This window comes from Tupaia chinensis, unplaced genomic scaffold (genome assembly GCF_000334495.1).
Source record: "Tupaia chinensis unplaced genomic scaffold, TupChi_1.0 Scaffold000238_1, whole genome shotgun sequence".
NCBI lineage: Eukaryota > Metazoa > Chordata > Mammalia > Scandentia > Tupaiidae > Tupaia > Tupaia belangeri.
In genome coordinates, this window is record NW_006159716.1 from 6,562,550 (window position 1) to 6,582,248 (window position 19,699).

Sequence of the window (19,699 nt, forward strand, 5' to 3'; positions counted from 1 at the left end):
GAAAGAAAGGCATGCCCAAGAGCAGTAACCACTGGAGTGAGGTGCCTGGAGTGCTTTGGGGAACTACTTCTGTGATTCATAGAGGGCATATGATAAAAGCAGCTAGTTATTGAGCCAGAGAAGCTAAGCAGAGGTACACTGAAAAAGTGGGCCCGTACTTTAAAGGAGCATTAACCCCAAAGTAATTTATCTTTCCTTTGGAAATGTGTTTTTATTTATGTACGACTGTAGGTGTTTATTATGATTTAGACTAATAGTTTCCACTCTGAGCTACACATTAGACTCTGCCTCATTTCAATTAAATCGTGATCTCTAAGAGTAGCGAATTTCTAAAGCTTCCTAGGTGATTCTAATGCACAGCCAGGGTTGAGGACCACTGATCCAGATCTTTTGACACTTGAACAGGTTCATGGAGGCACCCAGGGAGACCCTCATTAAAACTGGAAAGGGTACCCTTGAGTCAGAGTCAGATCCTGTACCTCCTTACACTGGCAGGAGGCAGCATGACTTTTCATGACTGTCGCCACCTGCCCCCAGCATTTAAACTTGCTCAGTTCACTTTTGCCTACTAACAAAACACATCCTTCTCCTGGCCCTACAGTCTCCTGTTGCCATCGTCTTCTCTTTTCATCTTGTCTTCACTGCTATGGCCTGAGCCCTTTTCCTTCTTCTCCATCCCAGTTCAGTCTAGACTCCAGTCCCACTACACTGTCCAGTCTTCCCAACCTTTCAGGCCCTCCCATTCCTAGACTTTGCACATGCTACTCTTTTGCCTGCATTTTCCTTCCCATACATTTTTTCCTGGCATCCCCTCCGACTCACCTTTCAGTCCTTAGCTATAACACGCCTAGAAAGCGTTTCCTGACCTTCCCTGTCTGGATTAGGTGCCATTCCCATGTACTGCCATGCTGTTTATGTAGAATTTCTATAATAAAACTTATTATATGTAATAGTAATTGCTTGTCTGCATTTAAACAGTGGGCCTTTTAGGACTTAACTTCTCTTTATCTCTGTATCTAGCACCTCCCAGTGCTCAGATTTTGTAGTTCTCAATGAAAATGCTGAATAAATTATGTTAAATATATTTACTTAACATTTTGAGTACCAGCTATACGTTACTTACCATTTATTGAGCAATTACTATGTACCTGATAAAGTACTGACCACTTAAACACACATATTAATTAATCTCACAGATTTTCTTCAGAGTTAGGAACTGTCATTTACCCCTTTACAGATGAAAAAGTGAGACTTTGAGAAAATGAATAAAACCAAAACTGAGCTGCTCTTTCTAGTCTTTCCCCAACTGATATTTCATGCCAAATCTGAAATGGGGGACTTCTTTAATTTAGCTGTAGAAATATTAAAGCCTAATATATAATCTTCCAATTATATTTATCTTGGTAGCATACTAGTTGTCTCAGTGTGTATCAATGGAATTTTTTAAAAGATAGATTCTTGTGTAGTTTAGTTATTTGCATGTGTATGTATAATTTTGCTAGACCTCCAAGGAAACTAGAGACCCACGAGTTCTTTCAATTTGAGAACAGGAGAGACCAAATAATTAAAATAAAGAGATTGTGCCACAACCCCCAATTCCCAATCCTCTTTTCCACCAAAGAACCTCTTGAGCCAATAGTTTGAACACCCTCCCTGGAAACCTGGTCATAAATTGAAAAATTGGCTAGTTCGACTTTCTCCCCCTTCCTTCCGCTCCTCCCTGCTAATGAGCAGTGAAATGGCCTAACGACTGGGGCCAGAGGGAGGGGAGCCCGGAGTCTGAATAATCCACATGTGGAATTATCAGCCCCTGTGTAATTGAGTTTCATTTGACTTCCTTCTTTCCAGAGTTCAGCATTTTAAAGTTGTTGAGGGATGCACTGTTTCTCTAGGCACAAGATGAGCTGTGGTTTCAGCTTCTGCCATGATCATTGTGATTTGATTGTGTGGGCTAGATGACTTGTGCTTCTGACAGGGACTCCAGAAAAATCCCGCAAGAACTCAGAATGACACACTTCCCCTTTCTGCTGAGAGTCAAACACAGAATGGCCTTTGAATGCCCTTGTCTGTTAGACTGTACATGATACAGGCTGAAGAGCATTTGTGTGGCAGGAGCGGTCCTGGGAGATAAGGACGGTGCTGAGTGGAATATGAAGCAGCTCAGCCTCATATAAGTCCAGGAGAGGAAGTGGCTGTTGGTGGCGGAGGGTGAGCAGCTATCCTGGCTTGCTTAAGAATGAGCCGTTTCCCGGGATGGGAGACTTTCTGTGCTAAAATCAGGACAGTCCAGGGCACACCTGGATGATTGACCATCCTGTGTGTTTAACTTTCCCTAGCTCAACTAAAAGGTCACAAGCAGTTAAAGTCACTTCTTATTTTTTTTAAATCCTGTCTGATTGACTGAATGACCTACGAAAACAAACCCAAACCCCCAGACTTCCCTTGGAATCTGGAATAAGCAGTAACACGAAATGGACCCTTGTTGAAAGCTTTCTGACTACTCCCCCTGCATCTTGCTCTTCCCTTGTCTGATTTAGAACCCTTGGCTGCCCTGCTTCCCGTGCCTAGGAGGTATTTCTTTGTTCTTCCTCCCTCTGCTTCTGTTGCTGCTGCTGCTACTGCTGCTGCAGTAACTCTGAGGATTAAAGAGGATGTACAGTATGTACTTTCTCCTACTTTGGCACTCACTTTCCCTGGCTCTGCTTAGATGCAGCTGGTTGAGCTGGGGCATTAGGAAGCCTCCAGGGGACCCACAGCTGAATCTATCAGGTCTCCTGCAGCAGCTGTTATCTGAAGCAACTGGGTCGTGCCGACAGCAGCAAAAGAAGGGTGCAGCGTGGATGTGCAGGAAGAACACCAGACAAGTCTGTCTCTGCTCCAGAGGGTCTAAATCACCCCATCTGCATGTGGAACATGGTGATTGTTGGAAAGAGTAGGAAGGGGAGGAGATGGTGTTTTTCCATAGTTATCAAGATAAACAGAGCAGCCAGTGCTGTCGGTGCAGCTGTTTCAGTGTGAGGAGGAGCTGAATTATTTTATTTTTACTCAGTGGGAATTAACACACACCCCCTTTCTTCTGGAGAAAGAGAGACTGGCAAACAAAATCACTTGATGATTTGAATCTTTCTGCAGAATAGTGATAGATAATTTATGGGATTGTTTGGACATATCCTTGTTTGGACATTTAATTAGTGAAGAAGCGGTCCAGAAGATAAAATAGCTAAGTAATCCCACAACTGTTTGAAGACCTGATAGAAGAAATGGGGCAAATAGTGGGTGGAGGGGAAGCAACATGGTCATTCCAAGACAAGAAGGAATAAAGAGTTTTAGCTCTCAGGCTGAAGGTAGGAAAGGAATAGAGGACAAAAGGTTATTATCTCCTATATTGTCCTAAGCACCAGATTGTTTAAGTGATTGTATCCTTGTGGCCATAGCAAATTGGAAGGCCCAAGAGCTCAGACTCAGTGAGTAAGTCTAGCAAAAATCCCTGCTTGAAACTTTATCTTTACAGGAATAACCAAAGAGGTGGGCATATTCTTGTGAAATAGGTAAGGTTTCTTGGTGATAGCAGAACACACAATATTCTCTCTCTGCAGAACAAAGCCCCACTAAAATGACAGTAGAGGGATTTTCTTTTTGCCATAAACCCACAAGGCTAAAGAAAATGGAGAAAGGAGGAGAAAACATGGAAGAGAAAGCTGTAAAGTAGCTGCTAAATCCTCAAAGGTTTAGGAATTAAAGACACCGAGTGGACGCTCTGAAGCTATAATGAATAAGATAGGTAGGAAAGGGCCAAAATGAGGAGGATTACTTTGTTTTTATGAGCCAATGAGGAGTTCTAGATCCTCTCCCCTATTTCACAGAGCATTGACTGCTTTTCCATTTTCTGATGGAAAACTGGAAATTTACCTTCTGATGGCAAATTTTAGAGGATCTTTAAAGCAGAAGAGATTGTACTCGCAACTGAGAAAGATCATACTATAGGAAGATTAAATGCTCGTATGCTGAGACCCGCTCCCCCCGTAGTACCCTCCCCAAACATGCATACACAGACACATATTTCTGCCCTGTTTCACCACTTGGCTCCTAGAGCTCCTATGTCACACCCACATCTTCCATGAAGGGGATGAGAGCCATCTTAATAGATAATCTGACCAGCCCAAGAGGTAAGAGCTAAAGAATCTATAAGTTACATTTTCCTGGCAGTTGACCCATTTAGGTAACCCTAAAGTGAAGCTAAAATTCTATAAGCCTCACAGTATTCTCAAAATTTTCTGTTATATTTCGAGCTCTTATTCTGATAACCAGACATCTGAGAAAACTAGTATGAAATATAAAGGCCAAAACAAACAGGAAAAATAAAAACTACATAGAGAGTTTAAAACTTAAAAAAAAAGTAGACCCAACTATTGTAGCATAGTGCTACATGTTTCTGGGTCCATACAGAAAGACCCAAAAACAACTAGATATACCCGTAAGTGTGCCTGTGATTCTGGCTTGTGGAAGAGTATTGCAGCATGACAGGATACTGGCAGGTGTATATGTGTGTGTGTGTGTGTGTGTGTGTGTGTGTCTTTCTTTCTTGAAAGAAATAAACTTTTAAAATATTGTGATCTTTCAGAGAAATTAGAGGACATATGGAGAAGATGCCATAAAAGAAAATTTAAAGACTAAGAAATGCAGTTAGAAATATAAATGGAGGGCACCAGCAGGTGGTGTGGTGGTTAAAGTGCTGGACACTCCCACGTGGCCGACCACGGTTCGAGTTCCGAACCTGGTGGCTTGCTTTCTCACTTTCCGTCTCTCTCTCGCTCTTTCTCTCTCTCTGTGTATGTGTGTGTGTGTGTGTGTGTGTCTATCTCTGGTCAAATTAAAATAAATGAATGAATAAATACAATTTTTTTTTTTGTGGGGGAGAGATTTTCACTATAGGGCGTGTGCGCTCGCCAGACAGACAGAAAGAAAGCGAGAAATCACCCCCCGGGGGGATGGTCATGCCGCAGTCCCTTCTCCTCCATTCTCCTCTCGGGATCTTGGGCGTGCACACACATGCACCCAGTGTGAGTTTTAAGCCACCGGGTCGGGGACGCGAACCACTGTCGACTATGTGGGAGTCCAGCGACATAGCCATTATGCTAACTGCTGGTTCCCATAAATACAATTTTTAAAAAAGAAATATAAATGGAAAAGTCAGTAAATAGCATAGATGATAAAGTTGAGGAAATTCCAGAAAGTAGAACAAAATGACAAAAAGATGGAAAATAGAGAAAGTATAAAAATGTAGGTCAAGATAAGGAGGTTATTACCCAAAACTATGAATTACATCAAGTAAAATTAGAAAAAAAATTTGAAGGGTAGCAATTTATAATTCAAGAAGATTTACAGAAAGTGAAGTACATGGGTTTCCAAATTACAAGGGCCTTTTGAGTACCCAGCTGAGTGGACGAAGACAGACCAACATCAACGCATGTCAGTATTAAATTTGAGAATATTAGGAATATAGACAAAATCTACATGCTTTCAGAGCAAGTTGTGGTTTTTAAAAATTAAAAATAGAGAGAACCCAGGTCAGGTATCATCATGGCTTCTCAGTAGCAAAACTAGAAACTTGAGAAGCAGTAGAGCAATACATTGAAAAGTTCTGAAGGAAAACTATTTCCAACTTAAAATTCTATACCTAGCCAAACTACCAATCAGATGAAAGTATTGAATAGACTGAAAATATCTTCAGACAAACAAAGTCTCTAAATTCTTATCTCCCAGAAACTATTCCACAGGAAGCTGTTGATAGAGGTGGTGCTCTGAAATGAGAGAGTAGATCAAGAAAGAAGAAAGCAAGAGATACAGGACCTGGGCTATTTAGCATGGAGAGAGAAAAGGAATTTCTAGAATGATCATGAAGGCAGATTCCAGGATGACAGCTTGCATCATGCTTAGATGGCAACTCAACTTGACAGAAGTTGGGCAAAAGGTCCAAGAAGACTTCTTCAAGAAAAAGAAATTTCAGTAAATACTTGATGTGTCAGTATGTCTTGAGAGGAATTTGGTCAGTAAAGGGAGAGTTAGAGGAAGGAGGTAAATTAGTATTGAGCTCATACAAAACTGACCAAAATAAAAATCTAGGCTACTTTTAATTCTAACAAAAATGTACATGAAAGGAAAGTACTTCATGTATTTATTAGTCCCGAGTGACATTAACATAGCTATTTAGTGGACTACAGAGTCTACAGTACCATCCAAATTGAGGGGATGGGAAAGGGTGCATGTAGAGAAGAGAAAGCTAAATCCTCATCTTTCCTACTAGCAGATAAGTAGATAAAGTCTAAAACTAAAAGATCAAGAAATAGCATTACAAGCATGTTAATTATAGATGTGAGATAAATCCTAAAATAATAAATTAAAAGAGGTAAAAATGGTTGCTCTGGGGAAGAAAGGAAATGGAGCATGGGATGGATATTTTTCATAATAAACCATATTGGCTATTTGAGTTTTTAGACTATGTATACATATAGCTTTATCTTTGAAAGGTAAAAGAAGAAAAAGAAGTAGTTAAGCCAGCTTTATTGTGTTTTAATAAAGAGTTCAAGCACCACAGTAGTAAGCCATGACTATATTCATAATATCAGAGAATCTTCCCACTTACTAGAAGAATAGTCTCTCTTCCAAAGCACAGATTTTATTTTATGTTCATTCTGCTCATAAGCTTTCTTGAATTTCTGAAACAAGTGCAAGTATTGACATTTTCTTTCTGATCACTAGCTTAGCACTAATGCTGTACCAATAAAGTCGAGGTCATGAATGGTTGAACTCTCAAGAAGCTTTTGGAAGAAAAAAAAAAAAATCCTTGCTAAACTACTCCACCTCTTAACCTGCTTGTTAATCTGCCAGAAATATGGATTGGGGACAGGCTTCAAAACTGAAGTGCATAGGACTCCTAATACATACAGTGTGTATGGAGAAATGTCTTTTAAAATGATTGGGCAGATTGTTGGGTTTGAATTGATCCCGTATCTGCTCAGCTCTTGCTTTAAGCAGCAGACTCTGTAGACCACTAAAATAGTGCCAATTGGAGCATTTTGCTGTTTTTTCTTTGTTGCTTGTGTTGAAGTTCCGACACATTGATAGATTTTAGCAGCAAAACCTCTTATACAAGTCGCGTTGGAATTAGTAATCTTCCGTGCACTTGGAAGCCAGAGTAAAGGCTTCTCCAATGAAACTGGTCATGTACTTGCAGCTCTCGCAGTCCCTGAGTGTGCATGGTACATATCCATACCAGTTTTGGCACCCGGCACAAAAATACTTGTTTATGTCAGTCTCTCTTCTGTTATTGTTTACATTTCTTGTGCTGTTGGTGGTGAGCAATCTTCTCAGGTTTTCTGTAGTATTATTTTTATTTACTTTGACTCCTCCACCTCTTGTCAATAGCTTTGTACATAATTACAGTGCTGCCTGGGTTACATACTAGGTAAATTTCTCTCTCTTTCTCTCTCTCCTTTTTTTTTTTTTCCTGATCATTCTCTAGGTAGAGGTTCAGAATTTCCCAAGAGGGGTTTCTGAACTTTTCTGTGAGCATTGCAGCAGTCTAAGGGTAGTTGGTGGCATGTATTGAACTTTATGGGTTTCTCCAAGCACATTTTAGTTCTCTGAGGAGTCATTACCTGGGACACAGGTTCCTTTACATAGCTGTAAAGAACACATAGGCTACAAGGGCCATATGTTCTATGGAATTTCTAGCCTAAAGATGAATGTGTATTGCTGTCATATATAATACCATTACGTCAAGCTGGCTTCATGACCTGGTGGTTTTAAGGATGGTGGACCCCATATGGTCAACCATACAGTTTGAATTCTGGACCAAGTGGCTTGAGAACCCCTCTGGGCACATATGTGTGTGTGTGTGTCCCAAATCCCAATGAGATGGAGAAATAGAGGGAAAGGGATTGCAGCATGGCCACAACCCACTGGGTAGGTGCTTTCTTCCTCTCCCTGTCACTCTTTCTGTGGTGAGCACACATACCCTCAGACATACATACATATGTAGATAGATAACACTATTATTATTTCTGTACATATTTATAATACTGCTACATATGTATACAGTATATTAGGTCACAGGGAAAGACAACCCAGTATAATACATAAATATTACTACTGAATTACAATTGGTCATCTGGGTGTGAGGGTTGTGGGTTTTCTAGGAAAGGAAATAATGCGTGCAAAGGCTGCACGTACACTATGTCAGTAGTAGTTAGCTATTCTTTTCATTCCAGTGATAATTTCTCAGGGATATGGAGTAAGGAATTGTGATTTCCTCACTCTGTACGCTCCCTTTAATATTCTCCTGGTTTTGACACTTAGTTTTCAGATGATCATAAGCAATTTCTATCTTATTTCTCAGTGTCTAATGTTTTCATTCTTAGGAGAATTCTTAGTGTGTTTTCTTCGTGAAGAGGCAAAATTCTTTCTCCCTCTATTTAACTGTTTTCCATCCCCTACTCTAAAAGAAAAAAGAAAAAAAAAAGCTTCCTCCAGCTCTTAAATTTTTAGTTGATAATAAATGGCACATACTCACCATACAATTAGGTTAACAAAAGAGAAGCTTTCCTTACCCACCATGATCCTTAAGCAGGCATGTTACAGGTCATAGTCACCAAATGAGTTCTTACAGATTCATAGGGAAACTAACAAATTTAATTTTCTTCTGCTTTTTCTCTAGTGCACAGTTCCATTAGACTCATTTGTCTACATTCGTGGAAATGCATAGCCTATTGGATAAACCAAGAAAGATAATGCAGCCATTTTAAAGATAAAACTAGTAAAATTCTCTCCCCCTGCCCCCAGAATCTTGGGCTAAGGGAAAAGTTAATGAAAAAATGCAAATGTTGAACTTTTGGCAATTTAGTTCAATTTTCTAAGATATACTTTCTGTTGGTTTCAAATGTTTTATTGAGTAATAAAATTGGGAAACATTATTCCCATATGGGAATTTGTTCATATTAGCATATCACAGACAGAGGGTTTAGTTTATTCATACTCATTTTCTTTCTCTCTCCCCCCACCTTTCTTTTGTCTTCCTCTATTTTCTCCTCACTTTCTCTTCCCTTCTCCCTCTCTCACTTACTCATTTTTCATTTTGTATACGCCATCTCCCATTTTTTCCTTTAGAATCTTTTGAAAACTATAATCTTAAAATAAGGATGAAAATCAAACCATGAAATAAATGAGACATTTCTTCCCATGAAGTTCAAATCATTTCTTTTTTCCAGATCCTAGAAAGCCTACTTATTTAGATTTGTGCCTGTACCCTGTTAAATATCTCTAATAGGTTTATTAGTTCTACAGCTCAGACTCATTTATGTTATGACCATGTTCTCAGAGCACATTTTGCTTTCCTCTTTGACCCTTCTTTTATTTGCACAGGTAGAGGCTTTCTAGCTATTTTTTTCCTTCCACTATACCAAGTCTGCCGATAAAGGTCTGTGCTGAGTAGATCACTTACCACTTGATTTTTAAAATTTTTTGTTTACCTTCTGACTTTAAATGTCAATTCCGTGAGGCAGGAATTTTATTTGTTTGTCAGTTTCATATCCCAGCTCCCAGCAGTAGCAGACAGCACATAATAAGTTCTCAGTTAATACTTGTTGGCTGAGTCAGGAATCTCTTTGGGTAGGCAGAGAAAAGAGGCACTTCTACCATGTTTTTTCTTCTGTTTTCATCTTTGAAGCAAGAGCAGTTTCTAGGGAAGACTTTTAAAATTATGTTACTAAATTTAGGGTTTTAAGATTAAGCCTCCACACATGAATTGTTGATAAACTTTTGTTCTCCTCTCTCCCACTGTTGCCGGTGTGGAGCCTGAAACTAAGAGACATTAAGAAACTTATTCCAAGTTTTATATGTACTGCATTATGAAGCTCTTCCTAGGACCCAGGTCTGTTTTCTTTTTTATCCCCCTCAATTCTGTCAAAAGTCAGTATAATTTAATGTGTTTTATTTTTATTTTTATTTTTATTTTTTAAGGTCTTTGCCATAGGGCATATTCACCTGAAAGGGAGAGAGAGAGAGACAGTGAGAGGGGAAAGTGAGAAATACTCCCCTGGGGGATAGCCACATTGCAGTCCCTTCTCCATCTCCTCCTGGGAGTTGGAGTGCACATGCACATGTGTATTTAGCATGTCTTTTAAGCTAGCGATGGCCCATCAAACTGTGATGGGCCACATGGGAGTCTAGCACCTTGACACTCAGCCACCTGCTGTTCCCAACAACTATTGAGACTCCAACATTGTAGTTGGCCATGTGGGATGCAGTTGCCTTTACCTCATGCCACCTGTGTGAGAGGATGTGTTTTGAGGTTTATTATTTCATGAGAAAGATTGGTGGGTGATACACCTCATAGAGTCTTACCATGCCATAATCCTCCCCCTAGCCTTGCGGCCAAAGGATCAGGAGGCACTGGTGAGCACATCCAGTGTGTACAGATCTGAGACCCGCATCCGGCGCCTTCCCACAGCTCCAGTATTGTGCCGCTGTGCCTCACATCTGCGCTGCCTCCCACATGCTCCCTGCAGCTGTGTTTTAGTTCCCCCTACCAAACCGCGCAATGAACTGCTCCAGATCGAGGTTGATGTCTTTTCTGCTGGCCTGTTCTTCATAGAGCATCACTTCTTGTACCTAATATATGTTCATTAAATCTTAATTAATGGCACATTTACCCACTATACCTGTGGGAGGTTTAAATGTGCAAGCAGATGATTTAAACGAATTAAATAATCATATTTAATTGTTCAAAATCTTATGTCATGTTCCTATGATTTACATAGATATTAAGTTTTTCGGGATATTATCCAAATATGAGTTTATAAGTTGAAGGCATATTATGGCAAGTTTTTAAGTTCTGCACTTCTAGGGGAAGAGAAAAGTCTGCTTTTCAAAATTCACATAGTTACCATAATGGCTATGTCGCTGGACTCCCATGCAGTCAACCGTGGTTCGTGTCCCCAACCCGGTGGCTTAAAACTCACGCCGGGCGCGTGTGTGTGCGTGCCCAAGATCCCGAGAGGAGAATGGAGGAGAAGGGACTGCGGCATGGCCATCCCCCCAAGGGGTGATTTCTCGCTTTCTATCTCTCTGTCTGGTCAGCGCATGCACTCTATAGCAAAAACTTCTCAAAAAAAAAAAAATTCACGTATTCTCTAAATGGACAACAACAACAATGAAATATTTTCCCCTAATTTTGGAGTGACATTCTGTGTTGATTGGCACTGAGTCATGCCATATTAGTAATTATTTTTACCCATTTTATCCTTTCCGTATACTTGATTCTGTATAGCATCAATTTGCTCGGGAAAATAAGATGGCTTTTTCCCTTGTTTACCCTTCTGGTTGAAGAGTGGAGGTGTTAGAACAATATTGCTCCTTCTGCAGGGCCAGTGGTCAGACGGTATCGAGGCTGCTCTCTGAGGCAGAAGCCTCTGCTTAGGCTAACTCTAGACAGTGTTTAACCTTTCAGTAATTCTTCCTCTCCCAAATAAGCAAATGCTGCAGGGCCCTTTGCTGAAGTCGGTGGAGGAGAATCTATAGCTTCACAGATCAGCCAGAGGGAAGGTTTTCTAAGAGTAACAAATCTTTTCTGTGGCAACATGCTTTCTCTGGAAGCTTTTTGTCATTCTGGCAGTAAACTGTTCCTACTTGCTGCCTTAGCAACAGGACCCGAAGTCACTCCCCCTCCAGTCCATGGTTTGATTAGAAGAGCCCTAACCTTTATACCCAGAACTAAAAGAAAATAGCATACTGGGGAAACCCACAAACACATTACCTGTTTCTTGGGTTAGAGAATTATTTATGTATATTATTATAGTTCCCTTGAAGGGAAAGGTCAAATAGGAAATCTCGAAGTGGTGAATCCAAACCCCACACGGTCCCAAATCTTTAGTAAATGCTGTAGCTAAGTTCTTAATAGGGGACTGTCTCTGCCCACAGCAAAGAACAGTTTTTCTCCTCACAGTTGTCTGTGGCTACCTGGAGAAACAGCCAAAATGTTAAGAATCCCTTCCCGTGTACCAGTCTTGGGCTGACTCTAGTTTTCAAGGTTCTTTGTTTAACCCAAGAATATAAAGTTCAATTTGAGAATAAAACTTTGTTTACTGAAGAATAGAATTCTGATGGATATGGCTTTAGTTGATCCCTTGAGAGCTCATTTAAATATCTCTTACTGAATTCAATGTCGTCTTGTAATAGAACATGCTCAGTGCGGAAGTTACATGACCACATGACTGAGGCAAAGGTTAAGGGTTAGCTGTAGCCACAAGAAGGCTAGAAAATACCCAGAGTTTAAAGTGGGAAGGTACAAGTTGCTGTTTTTGTATATTTTCTTGAGTATGTTAAAGGTTTATTTTATATGACTTAGGAATTAAATCTAATAGCATTCTGACAAGAAATAATGGAAAGATAGATTAAGAATAGGAATCTGTGCCTGCCTGGACTAGGCAGGGAATGCAATGAAATGTCCAAAGGAGAATTTCTCTAAGTCACTACACTATGATGTTTCTTGGTAAGAAAAAGCTATTTGTTCTTTGTTTTTAAAATGTATTAACAGAGGTCAGCAGGTAGTGTGGTGGTAAAGGATGCTGGACTATCACATGGCTAACCGTGGTTCGAGTCCTGGGCCTGGTGGCTTGCTCTCTCTCTTTCTTTCTGTCCCTCTCTGATCAAATTTAAATAAAAAAATAAAAAAATAAGTAAGTAAAATAATTCTTTTAAAACAATGTATTAACAGAAGACAGGTATGCTGGCCACAGACAGAGAGAGAGAGCACCCCCTAACATGCTGTTATCTTCTTTGCTCCTCCTTCCTGTAGGGATTCCAGGTATGAACACACATATATGGTATGTCTCTCAAACTGCCAGGGTCAAGGCTGCAGTCAGCAATGTGAGCTCCAATGCCCTCGACTGAGCACAGAGCCAGCCCAATCTTTCCTAATAAATGAAAACTCCTAACTTCCTGGGACCAGCAGATGGCATAATAGTTATGTTGCTAGACTCCAACATGGCCAACTGCAGTTTGAGTCCCGGACCAAACAGCTTAAAACTCACTCTGGGCACTTGTGCGTGTGTACCCAAAATCCGAGAGAACAATGGAGGAGAAGGGATTGCAGTGTGGCGACCCCCCTGGAGGGTGATTTCTAGCTTTCTGTCTCTCTGTTTTTGTGTCTCTGGTGAGCTCATGAGCCCTATAGCAAAAACAAAACAAAAACTCTCAAAACAAACAAGTTCCTAACTTCCAGAATTTTCACAAAAAAAGAAAGTCTTTAGTGGATATGGGTAGCTGGTCCATGAAGGACTAACCAGTCTCCCTGGGCTTTGCCTTAAAGGGGGAAAGAGAGGGAGCTTTAACTTTTAAGCTCAGATATGAGCAAAAGATTCTTCCTTTGCTTACTCATGTGTGGTTAAGACAAGTCAAAATCATATTTTTTCAGAACTAGAAAAAAGTTCTGAAAAACTTTCAGAACTTGTTCTGAAAAAATCTTTCAGAAAGCAGGAAATGCAGTTACTCAGGAAACCTACATTTTCAGTGCAGTTTGCTTCCTGTGGCCCGTGGTGCCTACCCTGGGGTGCCCTGAGAAGGACCATCCACCGGCATGCCTGAAGTCCTCTGCGTGGTCTGCCTCCTCGTGGATGCACCATGTCCACATCCATGGTCAGGGTGTTGAAATATTCTCCCAGTTGACCAGTTTTCTGAACGTCCAAACCAAGAAATTCTGCATCCTCCGATATACTTTGACCTTTCTGTTCAATGATACTGTACTCTTCCGGGTCCTGCTTTAGGCACTTTAAATACTTACGTCATTTAAATACCTCATAAAGTTTATATTAGTGACCTCATTTCATAAGAGGACTAAGGTTCAAAGAGGTTTAAAATGTTTTTTTCTAGAAGTTACACCCCATTAAGTTATGGAGTAGGCTATACACCTGGTTCTGTTGGACTCCAAAGGACATCTTGTTTCAAAAACCTGTAGTGTCTTTCACTTTTAGTGTGCTGTGCTGAAGGAGCTTATGTTTTACTTTATTAAAAAGACAGAATCTCTTACACCCACAGTCTTAGAGCTCCTAGAAACCTCTGTATGGAAACATCCTGTTTCGTACTGTGTCGAGGACACAGCCTTTGTCAGGCACTTGGAGTCAGTGAACACAGGGGAGGGAGGAGAGTATTGGGAACAGATGAACAGCAGGGCTCATGTGGACAGCATTCATGCTCATCAGAAATGGCCAATCTGTTGCGTATCTGCCTTCCTCCAGCACTGTTCAAGTTTTAATTATCTTCCAACTGTCTGAGCTGCCGTTGAGGACCTCAGAGGGAACAAAGAATATCTGTTCTATCTTTCTGTGAGTGCTCCCCTCTCCACGCTGAGGAAGTCACAAGCTGCCACTGCCCTTATTACCAGGTGAAATCAGTCTAACTGTGGATTGAAGAGATGGTGCTGAAAAGAAAAAAAATCCTAAATTTTACCTGTTATTCAACATCTCTTGTGACAAGAAAATGTAGTATTGGGCTAGCTGGTGGTATGTGGTGGTTAGGGGGGCTAAATATCACATGACTGACTCTGCAGTTCAAGTCCCAGACCCGTGGCTTGAAAAACATGCCAGGTATGTGTATATGTGTGCCCCAAGTCCTGAGTGGAGAAGGGATTGTGGCGTGGCCATCTCCTTGGGAAGGGGGTGTGTCTCTGTCTCTTTCCAGTGAGTGCATGCACCCTATAGCAAAAAAAATAAATAAATATCCTGGGGGCGGGGGGGATATGTGGCATCTATGTCTTCTGTTTAGACAGTATGATCTAGAACCAAGTTTTACTTTAAAAAAAAAAGTGAAAAGAGGGAGAGGACCCTCCCATCCTTGTCTCTTGGATTTTCAATAGCTTGGTTGGCAATAACTTCTCTTCTACTTTCCGTATGCTCCATTATGAGCCCCATTAAGGAAGTATGCCCACAATTAAGGAAGCACCTACACTGTTTTCCCTCTCCTTCCAGTCATTGCTCAGAGATCAAGGCACTTCTTGCCTGAGCTAGGCAGGGACTCTGAATTTTATTATTTGTATTATTATTATTATTAATTTTTGCTATAGGATGTATACACTTGCCAGAGGGAGACAGAAAGACAGAGAGAGAGACAGTGAGAAATCACCCCCAGGGGGTTGCAGTCCTTTCTCCTCCAGTCTCCTCTCAGGATTTGGAAGCTCATGTACCTAGCAAGTTTTTCAAGCCTCCAGGTTCAGGACTCAACTATGCAGTTGGCCATGTGAGGTCTAGGACCTTAACCTCCATGCCACCTGCTGGCCCAGGCCTCTGAATTATTATTTTTTTTCTAAGAGATTTTTGCTATAGGGCACATGCGCTTGCCAGAGACAGAGAGAGACAGAAAGCAAGAAATTACCCCTGAGGGGATGGTCATGCTGCAGTCCTTTCTCCACTCTCTTCTCGGGATCTTGGGCATGCATGCACATGTACCCAGCGTGAGCTTCAAACTGTCAGGTGCAGGACTCAAACCACGGTCGGCCATGTGGGAGTCAGCAATGTAACCATTATGCCATCTGCTGGTCCCAGCCTCTGAATTCTTAATGCAACTCCCGTCATTGAGTTTGGGGCATTAATTGATGCTTGTTTGCGATTTCTTGTGTAGATTGTGAGCATAGGAAAAAGTCCAGAATATTTTCAACCTCTTGCTTGAGAAAAAGGAGTATGGCTTCTTTTTTGTTTTGTAAAGAATTATGTTTATTTTATTTAGTATTTTTTTTTTTAATTTGACCAGAAAGAGAGAGAGAGAGAAATTGAGAAAGCAAGCTGCCAGGTCCAGAACTCAAACCGCAGTCAGCCATGTGAGAGTCCATTGCCTTAACCACCACGCCACCTGCTGGCCTCAGTATGACTTCTTTTGACATTGACTTTTTTGTTTGTTTGTTTGTTAATGCCAGACTGTGTGTGCATGTGCATGCTCACGAAAGCGAGGGCACCTGGCCTGCTCACATCATAGCCCTTCATTCTCCAGTTCCCCCTCCCATCAGTATTCTGGGTGCATATACACTTAGTGTGGTTTTCAAGGCAACAGGGCTGGAACTCATAGACTGATTGGGTGTGTGGGATCTGGTCCCCTGTGCAGTGCTTAACCATGGGGCTGTCATGACATTACTGTTCTTTAAAATACGTACCTGAGACCAACAGGAAACGTGGTGGTTAAGGTACTGAACTCCCACATGGCAGATCACTGTTCAAGTCCCAGACCTGGTGGCTTGAGAATCACGCCAGGTGCATGCACGTGCCTGCCCAAAATCCTGAGAGGAGAATGGAGAAGGGACTGTGACATGGCCATCTCCCCAGGGGGTGATTTCTCACTTTCCCTCTCTGCCTCTCTCTGGCGAATGCATGCACCCTATGGCAAAAGCTAAAAATCTTTTTTTTTTTTAATTAAAGAAAAATATACCGAGTAAGGACTTTATGCCATTTTTATAAATTATACTATAATTTTAGAGACTTAGAATGGTAGCGCTAGAATAATTAAACCTGTTATGAGCATTACACATAACAGGCTTATCAAGAGTGTGATATACAGTGGCGAATTGCTAATTTGAATTCAGGATTATGCAGCAGAGATAACATTATCTTCATTTATATAGAACTTTTTATCTGGAGGCATCTCTTTGCTATTACAACCATACAAGTATATTAGTATTTTGTTTGTTGTCACAAACACTACCATTAAGGCTGTAAAATGTATTCCAGTACAACTTTTTTATTTTCAGTTGCTTATAACTGGGTGGTGGGGAGAGGGAGTTTGCACACTTTCTCCCATTTCTGATATTTGTACCAGTGAAAATCTGGGGAGTGACTGCTCTCTGAAAGCCTGGTTCTGTATAATGTTGCTAAAAACGAAAAAAGGGAGGTGGGGATTACTGCAACATCCGGGGTCAGCCTGGACTGTCACCCTCAGAACTGCCAGCAGGGAAGGGCCCTGGGAGTCACCTCCAGGCTCGTCTTTTGTGCATAGGAAGCCTCTCCTTTGGGGATAGACTCCATCTAGGGAATAGGAAAATGAGCTGATCAAATTCCGCCAAATCACATTCCCTCCAAGGTTACAGGCAGCCGCGCTCAAGCTCTCATGGCCACGTGCGGTTAAAATGCTATGCTGGTTGGGTTTCTGTGGGTTTCTGGAAATGGACAAATTAGAGTCAGGCCAAGGCACTGGGTTTAATCGACACCCGTTCCCTTCCAGAAAGCAGCAGGGAGATTGTCACTACCAACATATTAAAAGACAAAAGACTCTGTGCTATCCAGACTATTAAGCACGGATTTTAAATGGCCCCACTCACCTGCTCTTCCAAACCCAGTAAAACCAGCACCTTCTGCCTACCAAGAGGGCTCGAGAGAGGAGAGCAGGGCCAACCTCCTGCTTAACCAGTGGGCTCTGCTTAGGGTACCAGTTGTCCTGATTCTCAGCACAGGGAGAGTGGCATCTCCTGCAGTGGGTATGAGCGCATCGAACAGCCAGTCCAGGAGAGAGCATTAATATTGGTTATGAAGATGAGTGATCAGTTCTTGTCAAGGAACAGATGGCTAAATGAGGTGCACAGGGAATGCCATGAGGTCCAGGCTTGAAGAAACAGGAGGGAAAATAGCCCATGATATAAAAACTCCAAATATAGTCTCCTTAATGTGAATTTTTCAAATCGGCATTTACATTATACAGTTAACTTGGAGTGATGAGAAATGTAAGGAAATTACCGAATTAGTGAACAGCGATTAACTCAGAAGTAAAATTATATCATCTAAATTGAAGGTTGTTTTACACAGCAGAGGGAGGATATTACGAAAACCTTGCCCAGTCTGTCAGAGCCTAATTGAAATCTGTTCATTTAATATGCCCCATCCTTCAGAGTGCATAGTTCATAATTCGAGACAGCGTGATCAGTTAATCTAGTTATTTTTCCTGGTTTCTTCCTTTGAATTCCAGGAAGACAGTGTGTGGCACATCCCCCATGGAATGCTGTGGCACTCAGAAGAGTGAGTTTGTCTGTTCATTAACCTGTGAACTGTCAGGTCCCTTTGGAGAGCAAAGGGAACAAGATGCTCCAAGGTTAATGCTTGTTTGTCGGAGATGACGCCTCCGGGGAGATAAAGAGGGTGAGCAGGTCAAGATGCTCAAGACCTGCCTGGTGAAAGTCTGCACTGAGTGCAGATGCCAGATCTGTGTGGCAGGAGGGAGGCTGCAAGGCCGGGCCATCTCTGCAGATCACGTCCTCTGTCAGGAGAAGAAGGCTCCTCAGCTCTCAGGTTGAGGGGAGCGGGGCTGGCGTCAGTATACAGGGTTAACTTCGCACAGAGACTTACGGGCAATATTGAAATAAAAGCAACTGTGAGTGGTTTTCAGTCGTTTCTGTGGATTTTTCCTTTAAACCAGAAAGCAATATTGATTTCCTGCGTTTTTCTCCAATGAAGGAAATCTCTCATGAGTTGGAAAGCATTGGCTCGTGCCTCTGTTGGTCCACACATACGCAGGCACATTCCCAACCGTAAGGCGAGGGCAGAAGCTGTTTGTTTTTCTCCACTGCAAATGACTCGTGAACATACCATCATACTGACAGTCAAGGGTTGAACTAAGTAGTACCTGGTTTGATTTTCTAGGTAAATCACATCTAAGTTTGACTTAATTCTCCGGGAAGTGACAGCTTTCTAATTTTGCTGTAATTCTCCCAGGCTCAGTTGGAGCCAGCCTGGAGAAGCAGGTACAGGGTGTGAACTCGGGTTCAGAGCGTCCTTTACTCCATTTCCTGGGACACTGTGCGTTTAAATGATGTGTCTTATCCTGTTGTCCTCACATTGGGGATGAGGGCAACTCATTTTCAACACATTTTCTTTTTACCTTCAGGTATATTCGAATAGTTGGGACTCACAATACAGTGAACAAGATTTTCCACATTGTGGCTTTTGAATGTATGTTTACAAACAAAACCTTCACTCTCGAGAAGGGGCTGATAGGTAAGTCTTGCAATTACATTTTTGCATATCTACTTAGATATTTTATCTTGAAATATTTTGTTACTTCATTAACTCATCTTAATCAGCTCTGACTTAGGACTCTGGTTGATTTTAATGCCTTATGGTTGAGTGACATAGAGGATGGCTTTCATTTTAGAAGTATTCAAAGTCGTAATTACAGTAAATATAAAGGGAAATAATAAAAACACTGTAGTAGTAGCTGAGAATTGAAAACATTTTACTGATTTCATTCAGATTTGCTATGTAGGGAATGTGCATCAGACAAAACCTTTCCTACTAAAAACTTTCCTGGAAGTGGTGGTTGAGGTCCAGGAAGAAGTGTGCATAATATCGACCAGCTTTTCAAGGCTGTGCAGGTACTTGGACCATTGATTTGTTGCGAGTGGTGGGTTGAGCTCTGGGAGTATCTTTTTTTCATGGACATCTCAGTCCGTGTTTGTCTTCTTTAGCCAAGTTCACCTTAAGAAAGTGCCTATGTATGATTTAAATAAGATCAGAGTGCCTGAATTATCTTTGCAAAATTTGAATTATCAGGTAGAAAAAATTGCCTGGCTAATTTGCAAGGATACTCTTAATTTTGGTTTAGTTCGGTTATTTTCTGTTTTAGTTTGCTGTTTTGTTTCAGGTAGTGTTTGGTCTGAGCATCGTGTGCGGTTCAG

At 41.3% G+C, this 19,699-nt stretch overlaps 1 protein-coding gene across 1 annotated transcript in view; it reads left to right on the top strand.

Moving 5' to 3' along the window:
* BTBD9 (BTB domain containing 9) overlaps positions 1-19,699 on the top strand; it is a 431,835-nt gene that overhangs the window by 242,166 nt on the left and 169,970 nt on the right. The window contains exon 6 of the mRNA XM_006148619.3: positions 18,910-19,019. Coding sequence (XP_006148681.1) covers positions 18,910-19,019 — 110 coding nt within the window. The remainder of the gene's footprint in view (positions 1-18,909; positions 19,020-19,699) is intronic.